At 47.5% G+C, this 16,773-nt stretch overlaps 2 protein-coding genes across 5 annotated transcripts in view; one reads left to right on the forward strand and one right to left on the reverse strand.

Annotated features, from left to right (window-relative positions):
* Window positions 1-16,773, reverse strand: part of SRRM3 (serine/arginine repetitive matrix 3) — an 89,473-nt gene that overhangs the window by 41,499 nt on the left and 31,201 nt on the right. The gene's annotated exons all lie outside the window — the stretch shown is intronic.
* On the forward strand, window positions 3,550-8,873 carry LOC121916984 (kelch-like protein 12). The gene is made up of 5 exons (XM_042442576.1): window positions 3,550-3,635; window positions 3,851-3,966; window positions 4,835-4,913; window positions 6,042-6,269; window positions 7,433-8,873. The coding sequence occupies exons 2-5, from the start codon at window positions 3,909-3,911 to the stop codon at window positions 8,871-8,873; spliced, it is 1,806 nt and encodes a 601-aa protein (XP_042298510.1). The 5' UTR covers window positions 3,550-3,635; window positions 3,851-3,908.

A 16,773-nucleotide genomic window follows, 5' to 3' on the forward strand; every position in this document is an offset into this window, starting at 1 on the left:
CCTAAAGGCACCAGATCCCACTCGATCTTGGAAGCAAACCAGGGTCAGCTCTGGTTAAAACCTGGATGGGAGACTGACAAGGAATACAAGGTGCTGTTGGCACAATTTTAGTAGAAGGAACGGGTCCAAAATGCTTCGGAGACTTCCTGGCCTAAGAGAACCTTAGGAAATTCTTGGGGTTGCCATGTTGGGATTTTCTGCTCTCTAGAGTCATAGTCCGACGCTCAAACCACTTTATTTGGGGCAGCCTGCAGCCTGTTTTGACTGGTCTTTATCTGATTCTTGTTTTAAAAGTCAGGGTTGTAAATTTGGACAGCTTGGTGGGCCACCAGATGGGTTGGCACCTCTTGAGGCCCCTCACCCCAATCTAGGCATTCTGGAGACAGAGGTTGCCACCTGAAAGCTAGCTTTGTACAAAATGGTGCCTTTGTTTTCTAACCAGGCGTCTTTCCAAGGCAGCATCCTGAGAAAGCTGCAGCAAGGAACAACCGGGGCACCCCTGGCGCGATGAGCGCATTAGAAAACCAGCTTTCCTCGGCTTTCCGCAGCCGGCCAGGTGCCACGTCGCAGATGTGGCCCGTCGTCTCCGATTAATCTTCATCACCGCAGCAGCGTCCAGCGTCGAGAGAGGCTGGTTTCTCCTTCTCTCATATCATCTCTGAGTCTTGCAAAGCAACGGATCAACTGGCATGCTGCAGAATGGCCGCTTCATGGTGGACTTTGCCCTAACCTGGTTTAAGGGGATATAAATGTTTCCAGGTAATGCCCCTGGATATACATCCATGGGGCTCGTGGCAGCCATGTCAGTAGGGCAGTGAGTTCATGCCAGGTTTTCACTGGCCCTGAAGGCGTTCTCCATGGCGCCGGACCTATTTAGGAATAGGGTCTTGGCTTCACATCTGTGGCCTGGACAGTGATGCATTCCAATGGCCTCCCATGTGCTCCTCCCTAGATTTTCTAGTTCTCTCCTCCTATTTCCTTCTCTATAGCGGGGCTCATGGCTCCCATGTCAGTAGGGCGAGGAGTTCATGCCAGGTTTTCACCATGGTGCCAAAGCTATTTAGGAATAGGTCCTTCTCTTCTCTTAACAGAACCAGTGTGGTGTAGTGGTTCAAGTGCTGGACTTTGGCTCTGGAGACCAGGCTAAAGGGACACACAATTCAAGTCTTTTACATCCCATGTTGTATTTAGGGGTGTTTACTCCTGCAAGGCCTTTTAAAGCGTCTAATCACTTGCAGCTGAATGATTCATTAAATGAATTTAAGCCAGCATCCCTGTTGCCAAAGCACCCATGTAGGTGCTCACTGGAGGCGTCCAAAGGAGGCCTGGAATGGCTTGTGACGTAATCGGCAAAACAAGGCGCCGCTGGAGGAAAAGGCCAAAAATGCTCCCTATCCAGTCAATTTTAAATCATGCGTTTTTAATTTGTACATGAATATATTTTAATCATTTTATAGTATTGCATTTTAACTGAGGGTTTGTGGGTTTTGAACCGTGTTTGGTATTTTAACATGCTGTATTCCACTTTAACCTCAAGGAGAAACAAATCATCATCATCATCAATTCAATTCATCTCCATCTCCATCTTCATTATTATTATTATTATTATTATTATTATTTCTTAACTACCTCTTCACAAGACTCAGGGTGAGGTGCAACGTATTAAACAACAGCACGTTAATAATAATACTCGGTATATACTCATGTATAAGGTCAATAAAATTGACTCCAAAAAACTAACTTGACTCATCCACCAGTCAATGTAAGTACTGTATCTTAACTCTTATTTAAAAGAAGGAACCATCTCCTGGTATAAAGCAAGAGTATAATACGTGAAGCACTGACCCTCTCTACTCTCTCATCCATCCAGCCTTAAGAGTAAGAAGAAAGAGTTATGTCTGCTGGAATTTTATAAGTTCTTTGACATTGTTTTGCTTTGCTTCATCCTTTAGATCCTTTGCTACATGCTCCTAAGTTTTACCCTCGACTTATCCATGGGTCATAGCAAAATCCATCATTTTGGCCCTTTGACTTATACATGAGCTCGACTTATAGTTGAATATATATATATATATATATATATATATATATATATATACACACACACACACACACAGTATATGGTGGTTTGGCTCAGACATTTGGGGATTTGAGTTCTCCAGAATGGGAAATCAAATTGATCGGTTAAACCAGGAGAAAACAGGTCACCGCTTTGGCAGAGTTTGGAAACCAACCCTGTTTCGGACTACTCCTCCTCAAATCCCCAAGAGAAGAGCAGCTGGGGGTTTTCGGGAGCTGTAGTCCAAACTGAGATTTCCCAGGGTTGGAGCTACAACTGCGGCGTGGCGTAGCGTCGCGCCCCAGGATGCGTGAGGTGCATCTTCGTTTTCGCGTACGGCACACACACAGAACGGCGCAAACCCGGCCCTTCGTCTCTCCGCCAGTAATTCTAGCCCAAGCGCTCTTATCTCCCACCTTCATTAAGCGGCTGATTGCTTAATTACAAGTCTCCTCGCTGCCCTCCCTCCCACGCCGTGCCACGATAGCAGACGGGACTAGTCAGCGCCAACGCCAACGTGGTTAGACAGCTGTATTTATATTTCCCCCCGGTGTTTAAGTGCTCCTTCAGAATTAGATGGAAATTACCTTGGAGAGGTGTTGCACCACACAGGCCCAATGCGGGCGATGTGTCACCAACGTAGATGGTGCCCTCTATGAAGCTGGGGAAAGCCCTGGTGGGTGGCACCAATGGCTCCTCCGAGCCACAGGTTGGTTCTTCCAATTCAACAATGGGTATAAACAGATCTTATGAATTATACTTGAACATAACAAAGCTACTTTACAACATACAGTAATTGTTGCCACATGCCTTCAAATCAAAATCAGTCTGTTTGATTCACGACAAATTTGTTTTATGGTATGTACTGATAATAAGAAAGACAATTAAAACATATTCATCACAGTGGAAAGGACGTATTATGCTGAGCGCAGCGGAGGTGGAGTTCCACATACGGTGGCACTGTGTGTTGTGGATTGTTCATTGCACACTTGCACAATGACATCCAGCCACTGACACACTGCTTTTCGGTGTGTTGGCAGAGCATCCCTCCTCAAGGCAGGTATTGATACTGGGTTGTGGGGATGTTGGATTGCAGCCTCCTTATCTGGCTAACCCTGAAGGCACTGTCCAAAGTGATGCAGCTATTTTGGACTCATGTGCGACATCTTGAAGCATCCTTAAAAATATTGAAAGGTGTGGATCTCTAATTCATCTTGCAAATTTGCTTCTGTACTATTTGGCCCACTCCCCAATATGTGTGCGTGTGGGATCTGTCACTTTCATTCATGCACACACACACACACACACACACTAAAGCATCATGTGTCAACAGAGAGGGGAAGGCCCTGCATGTCTTCCCTGCAATGCCCCATTCATGGGCTGGAGGTGATTGTCTACCATCTTTAGCACTGCGTTGCTAGGAGACGGGAGGAAGGATGCGGTTGCTAAGCGCCTGGGGAATGGTCCTAGTGGTAGGAGCATCCACAAAGGGGATGTCAAGGGCCTGTTTCAACAACCCTCCAGCATTAAAGCTCAAGTTCGCTCCCTTTGAGGATGATGTCACATCTGCCAAGAGGTAGGAAGAGAACCAAACTACCCATAGTAACCTTCTGGAAAGTACATACAGCTCTCCCTATCCATTGATTCTTTATCCATGGATTCAAGCTGCCACGGCTTGAAACTATACTCATGTGAGTGTGAATGGATACGAACCAAGACATATACACATACACACACACACACTCTAGCAGTGTTGCCTAATATTGTGTATTTTGGTTGATGCGATTGCAGATTTCATAGTTAGGCATCTTCACCGGCCACAGCTGCAAAGTCCCCAAGGGGCGGAGGAATGGAGCCAGACAGCATCCATAGCAGTCCGCCGTCTCTGAAGCAGTACATTAAACAGGGTAAGAAACCCCTCTCGCTATCCAGAATTATATCCCTGAAGGGTCTGCTAGCACTAGTAACAGTATGGGGTCACCATCCAGGCTTAGGCTGACCCAAGATGCTTTCCTGCCTGAAGCAAAAGTCATCTCAAACCCTAGAATTATAGAATCATAGAAGAGACCGCAAGGGGCATCCAGTCCAACCCCATTCTGCCATGCAGGAAATCTAAATCAAAGCATCCCCAATGACAGATGGCCATCCAGCCTCTGTTTGAAGACCTCTAAGGAAGGAGACTCCATTACAGTTTGTTCCACTGTCGAACAGCCCTTACTCTCAGGAAGTTCCTCCTAATGTTGAGCTGGAATCTCTTTTCCTGGAGCTTGCATCCACTGCTCCAGGTCTTAGTCTCTAGAGCAGCAGAAAACAAGCTGAAAACAAGTCCTGATGCATGGACTTGACTAGCTGTTGATTTCTGACTTTGATGCTGTTACCTGAGCAATGTCTCCCATCATCCTTGAAGGTTACTTCAGCTACTTCAAGCCCACAGAACAAATCTGGGCCTCTTGGATTCCCCAAATGGCCATGGCCTTCTCCCTCATAGTCAAAACACCACTGTTTGCCGTTTACCCAGATTTAGTAGAGCTATGGAAACGCCTCTCAGAAGGCTCAGTCCAGCGGATCTCAAACTTTGGTCCTCCAAGGATTTGGACTTTACATCTCCCTCTTCCCAAAAAGGCACCTTTTAGATGTGGATATCTTATTTGTCTTTTTAAATTGACGTGTATTTTAACTGTTGTGGTTCTGCGCCTCGATCCATGGGGAGAGGCAGGTTGTTGTTGTTGTTGTTGTTACTCCATGTCTTAGGAAAACTATTCTTTGCCCCAACAGGTATCAAGTGGTTGTATGAGACTCACCAGCTCTGTGATGTCACCCTGGTCGCAGATGGGAAAAGGTTTCCTTGCCACAGGTAGAAAGGCCAACTCAATGCTTTGTCCCAAGGGACAGTGTGGAAACGGACTTGAAGGGGGTGGGAGTCACATCCCTTATAAAGCAGGAGACTCTAGAGAACAAAAGCAGGAACAGTGGGACAAGAGTTGGGGGCTCCCATGACAGTGGGAGATGCAAGCGCACTCCAGGTTTTGGCTAGTTTGAACGGCGCATACAATTCTAGAACCCTCAACTTGGAAGAGACCCTCAGGGGCCTTCCAGCCCAACTCCATTCAGCCATATAAAATCATAGAGTTGGAAGAAACCCCAAGGGCCATCATCCAGTTCAATCCCCTGCCATGCAGGAATACACCATCAAAGCATACCTTGCAGATGGCCATCCAGCCTCTGTTTGAAATCTCCAAAGAAAGAGACTCTGCCACATGCTAAGGAGATAGATAGCATACTCCACTGTCAAACAGCTCTTACTATCAGGAAGTTCCTCCTAATGTTTAGGTGGAATCTCTTTTCCTATAGTTTGAATCCATTGTGTTCTCTGGAGCAGCAGAAAACAAGCTTGCTCCATCCTCAGCATGACATCCCTTCAGGTATCTAAACAAGTCACCCCTAAACCTTTCCCAGGCTAAACATACCCAGCATCTCCCTAAGTCTCTCCTCATAAGACATGGTTTCCAGACCCTTCACCATCTTGGCCGCCCTCCTCTGGACATGCTCCAGATTCTCAATGTCTTTCTTGACTTGTCTAGAACTGGATGCAGTATTCCAAGGGAGGTCTGACCAAAGCAGAATATACCATCACTATGACTTCCTTCGATCAAGACGATATACCTCAATCGACGCAGCCTAGGATTGCATTGGCTTTCTCAGCTGCAGCATCACATTGCTGTCCCATGCTCAGCCTGTGGTCCACCGAGACACCTAGATCTCTTTCATGTGTCGTCTTGTCCAGCCAGGTTTCTCCCATCCTATATCTGTGTGTTTCATTTTTACTGCTCAAGTGTAGTATCTTACTTTTCTCCCTGTTGAAACTAGTTTAAATCAAGTTAAGGGTTAAGTTATTGTTGCCCGGGTTAAGGACAAGAAATGGATTTTTAACACATCATCTACAAACTCTGATCCTTCCTCTCAATCCTCTTGTGCCCCACAGAACCCTCCTGGCTGCGGTCAGCCTCTACTTCCAGCGCATGTTCTCCAGCACTTTTCGAGAATCTCGGGAAGGGGAAATTGTGTTGATGGATCTGGCCGCGTCTTCCCTCCAGACCTTGCTGGGTTACGTCTACACAGGGGAGCTCACCTTCCGGGCAGAAGAGGCTGAAGAACTTTTCACAGCAGCCAGCCGCCTTCAGATAGCATCCGCACTAGAGATTATCACCAGGTACCCCAAACGCACACCAGATCCCATCTGAACTTGGAAGCTAAGCAGGGTCAGCCGTGGTTAGTACGTGGATGGGAGACTGCCAAGGATGTTTTTCAGAGGCAGACCCTGGAAAAAAGTCACCTCTGAGTCTTCCTTGCCTTAGAAAACCCCGTGAAATCCATGGGGTCACCATAAATCGACAGGCATTCTCTCCCCCTAACAAACACGCACACTAACACTTCCAACTGACATGGCTCTGTCCTACAAAATCCTGGGATGTGTAGTTTGGTGAGGCACCAGGACTCTTTGACAGAGAAGGGGAAAGGCCTTGCAAAACTGCAAACCCCAGGATTCCACAAAACGGAGCTGCAGCGCTTAAAGCGGTGTCAAACACATCATTTCGACAGTGAAGATGCACCCTTAGACTGAAGGCAGCTTACATCTTAAAAAGACTACAACTGAAATATACAAAACAACCGCATCAATTAAACTATTAACCATATCAAAAACGTAACACTGGAAACAAGTGTTTTAAAGCGGTGCAGTTTAAAACAAACACAGCCCTTGCAGCCCTTTGTTAAAAGCTTTCAGTTCTAAAAGCCTGGCAGAATGAATAAATAGAAAAGTCTTTGCCTGATGACAGAAGGACAGCGAGGAGGGGGCCGTTCTAGACTCCATAGACCAGATGTCCTAACCACAAAGGAGGACAAGGCACTGCAAAATGTAGGACACTCAAGAAAAACCTAGGGCATTACCGAATAAAAGCTAAGAACACTAATGGAAATATGAATTTGTTTCATGGAAGGGCTTGGATTGTGTATTCCTGCATGGCAGAATGGGATTAATTTGTTTATTGATTGAACTGAATGGTCTTTGGGGTCTCTTCTACTTTAGGATTGTATGGTTCCTAATACCTGGTGGGGAAATGATCCCAATGTTGGCACCAATTGGGTCTCCAAGGGGAGGGAATGCCACAGCTGAGGTGCCACAATAGAAAATGCCATCCTCTTCTATGTTCTTCCACAATGGATTCCCGACTGATGGGACACAGAGGAAGGCCCCTCCAATAGATCTCAATCCTCAGGAAGGGATACGTAGAGAGACTTTTTGTACCTGAACTGTATGATGTGCCTCTTCTCACCAAAATGCCCAGTTCTGTCCTCTCTGTCGCTTTTTTGTAGGTTCTTCACGGAAAGGATTTCCACCCAGAACTGCCTGGAGCTTTACATCCTGGCGCACTCCCACAACCACCGTCCTCTCCTCCGTCCGGCCTCCCGCCACGTCGCTTTCAATTTCGAGCACCTCTCAAAGCTTGCGGCTTTCCTTGCTTTAGACTTCAGTGTCTTGGTTGCCATCATCGCCTTGGAAAACCTGGCAGTGGACTCCGAACTGACAGTATACCGGGCGGTACACCGCTGGATCATGCACCGGCCTGACGACCGCTTCCCAAAGCTCCCCTTGCTGATGGACCAAGTCCGTCTCCCACTCCTGAGCCCAGAAGAACTTACCGAGGTCCGGGCCGAAACAGAGGAATTTTACGAGTGCGTACGGCTCCCGTGGGAGGAACTGAGCGTGGAGGAACGGCTGTGGGCCAGCAGAGGTCTACGGTGGGGCATGTACCACGAAGGGGTGGCATGTGTGGGGCTCCCAAAATGGAGCGAAGTCAATGTAGGAGATGAGGAGCTGGATTCTCATGTACATTTCTTTGACCCTTCCACTGAGCAATGGGAACAGCTCCCCGACCTAAAATCTTTGACATGCCCCAGTTGTATCTCCATGAGCCACAAGCTCTACATCACAGGTGGGCAGCATTTAGACGGTTCTTATTCAGACAGTCTGCTGGTCTATGATACCATCGGAGGCTGCTGGACCCAGCTCCCTTCGATGTCCATCCCCCGAGCTGGACATGCTTTTCTCATCTGCCAGAAAAAGCTGTATGTCATCGGCGGTTGGGACAACTCAGGTAGCCTGGTCTGTGCGGAGAGTTATGACCTGGTCCGTGAAGAATGGACCGCCATCTCCAGCCTCCCTTTTGCGTTGACTTATTTTTCCTCTACAACACTCAGAAACAAACTGTATCTCATCGGCGGAGAAATGGGGGAGTCTGACTTGCCAACCCCACACCGAGGATTCCTGGTTTACGATATAGTATCCGGGGAGTGGTCCCGGGTCCCTGTGGCTTTCGAATTCTACGAGGCCAGTGCCATCGCCTTGGGCAACTGCATCTTTGTCATCGGTGGGCTCACTGGCGATGGTACTCAAGAAGGCCGTCGCTTTACCCAGCGTTGTGTCTGCCTCCGCCAAGATGGCACGACAAGCCGCGACGTCTCTGTCCCGTCCCTTCCCATTGCGATCTCCTACCCAGGCGTCATCTGCTGGAGGAAAAGGATCTACGTTTTTGGCGGGGACAGCTACGACCGTTATTCTAGCGCCATCCATTACTGGGAGTTTGGTCAGGAAAGCTGGACCCGTTGTGCAGCGGATTTACCTGATCCCAATTACGGGGCATTTGGGTTTGGTTGCATGCCACTCAAAGTGCCAAGAAAGAATATCTTCTCCGTCTTTCACAGGGGCTCCACCACCATGTTGGCAGAGCAGCGGACACTTGAGGACTCTGCCTGACAGTCTACCTTTTAAAAATATATATATATATAGAACATTTCCTCTAATTAGTTTGATTTTAAAATGAGAGTTTTTGTTGCGGTGTGCTTTCCAGTCATTTCCAACTTACGGCGACACTAAGACAAAGGCATCAGAGGGTCCTCTGGTCTTCTGGGGTACTAGATACCCATTCCTAAATTGGTGGCATCTTCAAATTTGAAAAGCGTGCCCTCTATTCCCTCACCCAAGTCATTGATAAACATGTCGAACAGCACCCAGGATACGTCCTGGGGCTTCAACTCTCCTCTAGCTCTTTCCTTCCTCTAGTCCAACGCTAGTTTTGTTTTATAGCTTGGTCTCTCAGCTCCTTTACTTCAGCAGCACATTTCTGCCAGAGAAACTGGAGAACAAGGAAAGAGAAAGAACTTGCAGCCTTTGCAGAAACCAAAGCAGAAAAACTCTCCCTGGCTTCCCAAATCCTCTGGTTCAAGCCGGCAATCCCGATTAAAATGGCCGCAGTGGGGATATTCGGTTAGCAGACACAAGCAGAACCTAATTCAAATCCTCATTAGTTGTAGGTATAGCAAGAAAGATTGCTGGAGTCAGTGTCTCTGGCTGATCTCAAAAAAGGCCCCCTTCTTCTTCATCGATTTGCATTTACTTCAGGCATATCTGCAGCCTCTGTTCCCTGTCCGTTCCAGGCTCTTCTTGCACTAATACACTCCAAAGAAAAGAAATATCCAAACAATAAAACCGGGATGGTAATCGCAAGCGACAGGCAGCAAGTTCCCAAAGAGACAGGGTATGAGGACCTTATCTACCTTTATGAGCCCCTTCAAGTTCTAAGATCTTCTGTACAGGACCTTCACTCATCTCCCTGGGAACAAGGGAGATGGAGGCCTTCTTGGTGGCAGCTCCCAGGCTTTGGAATTCCCTTCCTAAGCAGGCTAGAATGGTTCCATCTTTGCTGTCCTTCCACCGGCAAGTTAAGATCACAATCATAAAGCTGGAAGGGACAAAAAGGGTTGTCTAATCCAAAGCGCTGCTACAGAATAACACATAACTATAGCACTCCGGAAAGGTGGTTGTGCACCACTTGTTACGGTTACACATTGTGCATTGGAGTTGCACACTGTGCCTTGCTCATTATGGTTACACTTTGTGCATTGCGGTTGTACGTTGTTCCTTATGGGTTCGCATCGTAAACTGAAACTGCACGATGTGGCCATGCGTTGCTCATTGTGCATTGCTTTCTGTGGTTCACCCTGTGCGCTGCAGTTGTGCACGATGCATTTTGGTTGTGCATTGTTCATTATGGGTACACATTGTGCGCTGCAGTTGCACATTGTCACTGCCTGTTGTGAATTGTGCATCATGCATTGTGAAACAGCGCCCAGTCATTGACATAGGTTGTGCAAGGTGGCTATTTCTACATGAAGGTTGTGTAGGGATGGTGTAGAGCATCCCTTGAGTCCTTGCACTGGTAGGAAGGTGGAGTATAAACATAAACATAATCATAATAATCTCTGTATGCCAATATTTATGCTCTGCTGAAGGGATGTTGGACTGCAACAATTGACACGGATTCTATAGCTAGTCCTAACCAAAGTAGACCCACTGAATCAATGGGATTTATCTGTGCACTGACTTATCATTCAACAAGTCATTGACTGGGCCTAACCAACAGGATTGCAATGTTTTCTTTCCCGGCCGTGTTACCTTCCTGACCCGTGGCTATAAAGATCCCCTGGACTTCTTGCAGAGGGATCCGAGAAAAATGCCCCACTAATGCCCTTCATCCCCTGGTTCCCACTTCCCCTGTTTCCTTCCTAGTTTAGCTTTCAAAGCTTTCGTCAGCTTTTTATCATAGGCAACGGAGTACAATGGGAACCGAGGGAGGGGCGAGGGATTAAATAACACCCAGACATGAGTAATAGTACTAATAGCTAATAAAAGCTGTCCGCATTATGTAGGAGGCACGGATATGGCATAAAGGATGGGGAGGGGGGCATAGGGAAGGATAGAGAAGGGCGGCTAAGAGGATCTAGATCTCAGTAGGTTGGTTGCTGCCGGGAGCATGGAACCTCGCTATCAATAATGTGAGAGGAGTAGAGAAACTGTTTCAAAAGAGTATGGGGACAGCGCTTGGAAAGGTCTGCCTTTTTGGCCTACAACTCCCAGAATCCCCCAGCCAGCAGGGCTAGACACTGAACCCATCCCAGGCCTTCCTTAACGTTAAAGTAGTACTCCATGGTACTAAAACTAGCCCTCCGCATTCGCAAACTTTGGGGGATTTAATATATATCAATATACCATTTATCACGGTCAACAGATCCGATAGCAAACTCAAGCACGGAATTGAAAACAACACCCAAAAAGGAATAAACTACAGTAAAAACAATAAAAACAACTACTATCAGCTTTATCTAAAACGCACAGAGAGCTCTAATCCTCTTTGGCTCTGAACGAAATGTAGCAACAGCCAACGTTGTATTTTGGGGACTTCTCCTCCGCCGAGAAGCTTTTGGGGATGCGATTATTCACGGATTTGACAAATACGTTCCTTTTAGGAATGGCTAGGTCCTCCAACACGACTCCGTGGTCAACTTTAACTAAAAGACCTAGAGAGAGTACTCTACTAGGCCTTTGTAGCTCCTCCGGCGCAGCCCTATGGTCAGTGTCTGTTGGACATTGACCACAGAGTTGTGCTGGACGACCTAGAGATTCCTAGAGAGAACACTTCTCTAGGCATTTGTAGGTCTGCCAGAACAATGATATGGTACACATCTGGCGGATGTTGACCACAGAGATGCACAGGAGGACCTAGGGATTCCTAAAGAGGCGTTCTCTCCATTTGCTGTTTTCTTCCCAAGCTTCTGGAGGAACTGCGTGCGTTGGCCTAGTGCGATAATACTGAAAATCTGTTCTGGCAAATAGGAACAGAGAAGTCCTCCTCTGGTTTTGGCAGCTATATCAGGCTGGAGCTTGCTAACTCCCCAAACCCGGTTTGACGTCAGAGATCCGTCATCCCTTTTTGCAGCAAATGGCGTCAAAGCCCTGAGTCTCCTTATCCGCAAAACAGGGATACCTTCGTTGGGCCAAGGAAGTCTTTTTCCAGGGGATGGTTTTGAGGACAAGGGCACGTCCTTTGCCCCCAATCCTTGGAAACGGGGTGGCTGGCAAATCTAATTAAACCCAGGCGGTTCTCCTCTCCCTTCCCACCCCAAGGGTAAAGCCGCTGCAATAATCGAGCAAATGGGGAAAGCATTTAAAATGCAGCAATTAGCAGGATCATCATCGGCTCCTGCTCTCCTAACTGTGACCCATTTCTCAAAAGGCGAGTGGCCTAGTGGAGACAAAAGCTTGGCATCAGCTTCAGGCAGGACAAAAAAAGATAGTTGGGCCTTTCTTTTTGCCTCGCCAGCATTGCTTGGTTTCCCTCTCTTGACCCTGTAAGCCCAAAGCCGTCGTGTTGTCATGTATGAGATGCTTTGGTGCAGTTTTGGTGCCATGTATGAGCAAGTTTGGTGCAGTTTGCACACGAAAGCTCCCCATGGATGGCAAATTTCGCAGGATTGCAAGTCTCATTTTCTTCAATAGGGACACAACATGTATGCAACCGTATATTGTGCAAGCACTGCCGTTGAGGGGAAAGGGCCAGGCCATCTGCAAGTCCCGTTTTCCTCAATGGTGGCACAACATGGGCGCAACCATTCTGGTTTGGCCTTGTGGATGCACTGCCATTGAGGAGAAAGGGTCAGGCCATCCACAAACCCCATTTTCCTCAATGGTGGCACAACATGCGTACAATTTTGTTGGCGTGGCCACAGGCACGCACCGCCATTGAGGAAAAGGGGTCATGGCCATCCGCAGAGGTGCCAATCGGCGAATGGTGAGTCCGCAGACAGGGAGAGCCAGCTGTCTTATTTTCATTTTGCTAGTTGCTTTGTGTCACAACTCTTGCCATTACATTCACTGGATGGCCCTTGTGGTCTCTTCCAACTCTATGATTCTATGATCTACGGGAATTAGGATTTCTGAGTAACATTGGTGTGAAAAATGCAACTGTTTGGTCCTTGAAGTCTTGCATGGCAGGGTGGACAGACCGGATGGCCCTTGAGGTCTCTTCCAACTCTATGATTTTGTGAATTAAGACGCCAATTGAGGGGAGACACCATGAGTTACCACATTGGGTGATGCCCACCTTAGTGACGCCATCGATCACCAATGTACGTATCCACAGATTCTTCATCCACGGATGCAAGCGTCCATGGTTTGACAATGATTCAAAAAGTATAAACTCCAAATAGTACACCTTCATCGTACCATTTTAGATAAGGGACACCATTTTACTATGCCATTGTATTTAAGAAGCCCTGGTGGCACAGTGGTTCAATGCCAGTACTGCAGCCACTGAGTTCAATCTCAGGGCTCCAAGATCTAGTCAGCCTTCCATCTTTTCGCAGGTCGACCAAATGAGCTTCTTGGGGGCAATTGGCTTACAGACTGTAAACCACTTAGAGACTGCTATGAAGTGGTACAGATATGCAAAGTGCTATTGCTGTTAATACGACTTGAGCATCCATGGATTTTGTAAGCCATGGAGGGGTCCTGGAACCAAACCCCAGTGGATGACAAGGGTCCACGGTACTGAAGCCCTTCAAACAGGAGATGCTCTTAAAAACAGAGGACTACACTAGGCAAGTCTTTTCAAACAGAGGACTGTCTCCCACTCGGGCGCATCTGGGAAACGTACTGTGCGAAATGCAATCTGTCTACTCTGCTCAAACAGACCCATCCAGCTTTCCAGCAGCAAAACCCATCTATCTCACAAAATATGAGCCTGGCAATGGTGAAAAGCAATGCCAGCTCTCCCCGGCGGCATCCCGAGGTGGAATCCGGGACACCTGATAACGCCCCGCTTGCCCGCATTAGCGTCAAAGCATGAGGCAGCCTCATTCGAGGGGGAGGAAGAGAGAAAAGCTTGCTTTCCGTGCGCCGCTTTGCAAAGCAGACACCGGAGACGCGGCTGGGCATGGCGCCATGTTCAATAGGTAATGTAGTTAATGGATGAGGATGAACGCAGTCTTAAAAGCTGGGGGGTGGATTACCAGCACCAAGGAGGGTAGTCTGGAGCCTTTTGGCACCAGCCTAATGGCAAGGTGAGGTGCTTTGTGATGCTTTTGGGTAACTAAAAGAAAGTCACACTCTCTCAGCCTCAGAAGATGGTAGGGGCAAACTCTCTCTGAAGAAACCTGCCAAGAAAATCCCACAACAGGTTCACTTTAGGGTTGCCGTAAGTTGGAAACGGCTTGAAAGTGCACAACGACAACAAGCCACAAAGAGTAGATCATTTTTAAAAATCAACTCTTTCTTGGCAAGATTTGTTCAGAGGAGGTTTGCCATTGCCTTCCCCTGAGGCTGAGAGAGTGTGACTTACTCAAGCTCACCCTGTGGGTTTCATGGCTGAGTCGGGAACTGAACACTGGTCTCTAGAGTTGTAGACCAATGCTCAAAGCACCACACCAGGCTAACTTAACACCTCATGTCAAATCTCCAATATTAAATCATGGATCATTAATTCAGATTCTTAGTCGATAAAGCACTCAAGAGCAATGCTTCCAATGCTTTCTTTCAGTTCGTCTCAAAGGTGCTACAAGATCTCTCCACATACTGATTCTATAGGCTATATCTTTCAGCTCATCACTCAAGGCTGTTTTGGACCAGAAATCCCATGGTCCCCCATCATCCGGGACTGATGGGAACTGAGGATTGCAAGGAGGTCGATATGGATTGGGTCATCCCTAGCTTCTAAGGTGCCCTCATTCATTTCCATCCATGGTGCCACCTGGAAATCCATCCATACCCAAAACCTCCCATCCAAGCAACAAAGCAGAGAGTCTTGACCTGGTCATGGTCAAGATGGTAAACCTCCCAGACCTGGGACAATTACTAGATCCTAAAATGTTAAGATATACAATTTTGAACACAAAAAGTGACAACTGTACAAGAATCTATGGTTCTATGCCATTGTTTTCCCTATTGCCGTGTACAGATGTGAGAGCTGGACAGTTAAGAAAGAAGATGGAAGGGAAATCATTTGAGACGTGAGGCTGAGAAAAGGGCTGAGGATGGCCAAAAGGACAAGCAAATGGGTCCTGGAGCAGATCTCCCTCGACAAAACTGAGGCTGTTGTACTTTGGACGCATCATGAGTAGGCAGGACTCATTGGAACAAAGCAACAATGCTAGTTAAGGTGGAGGGAAGTAAAAAGAGAGGAAGGCTGCATGCAAGATGGATAGTGTCTGTTAAGGAGGTCATGGATATGAATTTGGAGGACCTAAGTAGAGCGGTGGAGGGCAGGGAGATGGGAGATGTCTCATCCACAGGGTTGCCCTGGGTCAGGATCGACGTGAGGGCAGTTAACAACAACAAACGCATCTCTCCTCCTGATGCTGCCAAGTGTGGGTTGTGGGTTCTCCCTTGGCAGGCCAGAGATGCCAATGTTGGTTAACAAAAGACTTGAATTGTAAAGTGGTAAGAGATGTTCCTCAACCCCTTTAGAGCAGCGTTCCCAGTAGCTGCCAATATCAGCAGGATGGTGATTCGACTGCAGGCTTTAAACCCGACTTGCGCCGTCTGCGTTCAAGTCATTTCCAACATATGGCGGTTCTGCCTAAAGCCTTACTGACATGGAAGCCACCAGCTGCCACGAAATACCATCACTACACTAACAGCCAGCTGGGGACGATGGGAGCTGAAGTCCAATACATCAACCAAGGTGCCAGGTTGGAACAGGTTTTGAAACCGAGACGAACGTGGACAATTGAGCCATTCCCAGTTTGTCAAACTGAGAACAACGGCTTTGTTGCCTCATCCTTCGGCATCGCAAGCCCCCTCAAAGGCAATTATCTTGGGTAAGATAAGAAGCGATAATGCGGCAGGAGATTCTCTCTCTTTCCCCCCGCCCTTCTTCCCCTCTTCCTCTCTATTAATTTCAGATGTTGTGTTTGTCGGGGGAAATATAATTAAGATCCCAGACCCTTTGGACTGACAGCTGAGCCTGTGCAAACACAAAAGGAGATGAGGAGTTTCGGTTTGTTCTTCTTCTTTAAAAAGGCACGATCAGAGAGAAAGAAGCTTCACAAAAATCCAGTCCCCTTCTCCGCATCTTTTCGTGCCAAGGGTAGGGAAACAGATCCTCCTTTGCAAAGGTTTTTGTTCAAACCCTTCTTCTATCCATCCCAGCAGCGGCTGGGAACGTTAGGTTTTAGGAGGTTTTCATGGAGCGATCCAAAGTTCTGGACTCAGTTCCTCAATAGGTTCAGTACCTGCTCCTTTGAGTTGACCTCAATTCATGGTGACCATGAGACATCTCCTGTCCTCCACCAATTTGCTCAGGTGGAGCGATCCAAAGTTCTGGACTCGGTTCCTCAATAGGTTCAGCGCCTGGATTGCTCCGTTGAGTTGACCTCAATTCATGGCGACCGTAAGACATCTCCTGTCCTCCACTGATTTGCTCAGGTGGAGTGATCTAAAGTTCTGGACTCAGTTCCTCAATAGGTTTGGCACCTGGATTGCTCCGTTGAGTTGACCTCAATTCATGGTGACCGTGAGACATCTCCTGTCCTCCACTGATTTGCTCAGGTGGAGCAATCTAAAGTTCTGGACTCGGTTCCTCAATAGGTTCGTTCGGTACCTGGACTGCTCCATTGAGTTGACCTCAATTCATGGTGACCATGAGACATCTCCAAGATCTCCTGTCCTCCACTGATTTGCTCAGGTGGAGCAATCTAAAGTTCTGGACTCGGTTCCTCAATATGTTCAGTACCTGGATTGCTCCGTTGAGTTGACCTCAATTCATGGTGACCATGAGACATCTCCAAGATCTCCTGTCCTCCACTGATTTGCTCAGGTGGAG

This window comes from Sceloporus undulatus, chromosome 11 (assembly GCF_019175285.1).
Source record: "Sceloporus undulatus isolate JIND9_A2432 ecotype Alabama chromosome 11, SceUnd_v1.1, whole genome shotgun sequence".
Classification (NCBI taxonomy): domain Eukaryota; kingdom Metazoa; phylum Chordata; class Lepidosauria; order Squamata; family Phrynosomatidae; genus Sceloporus; species Sceloporus undulatus.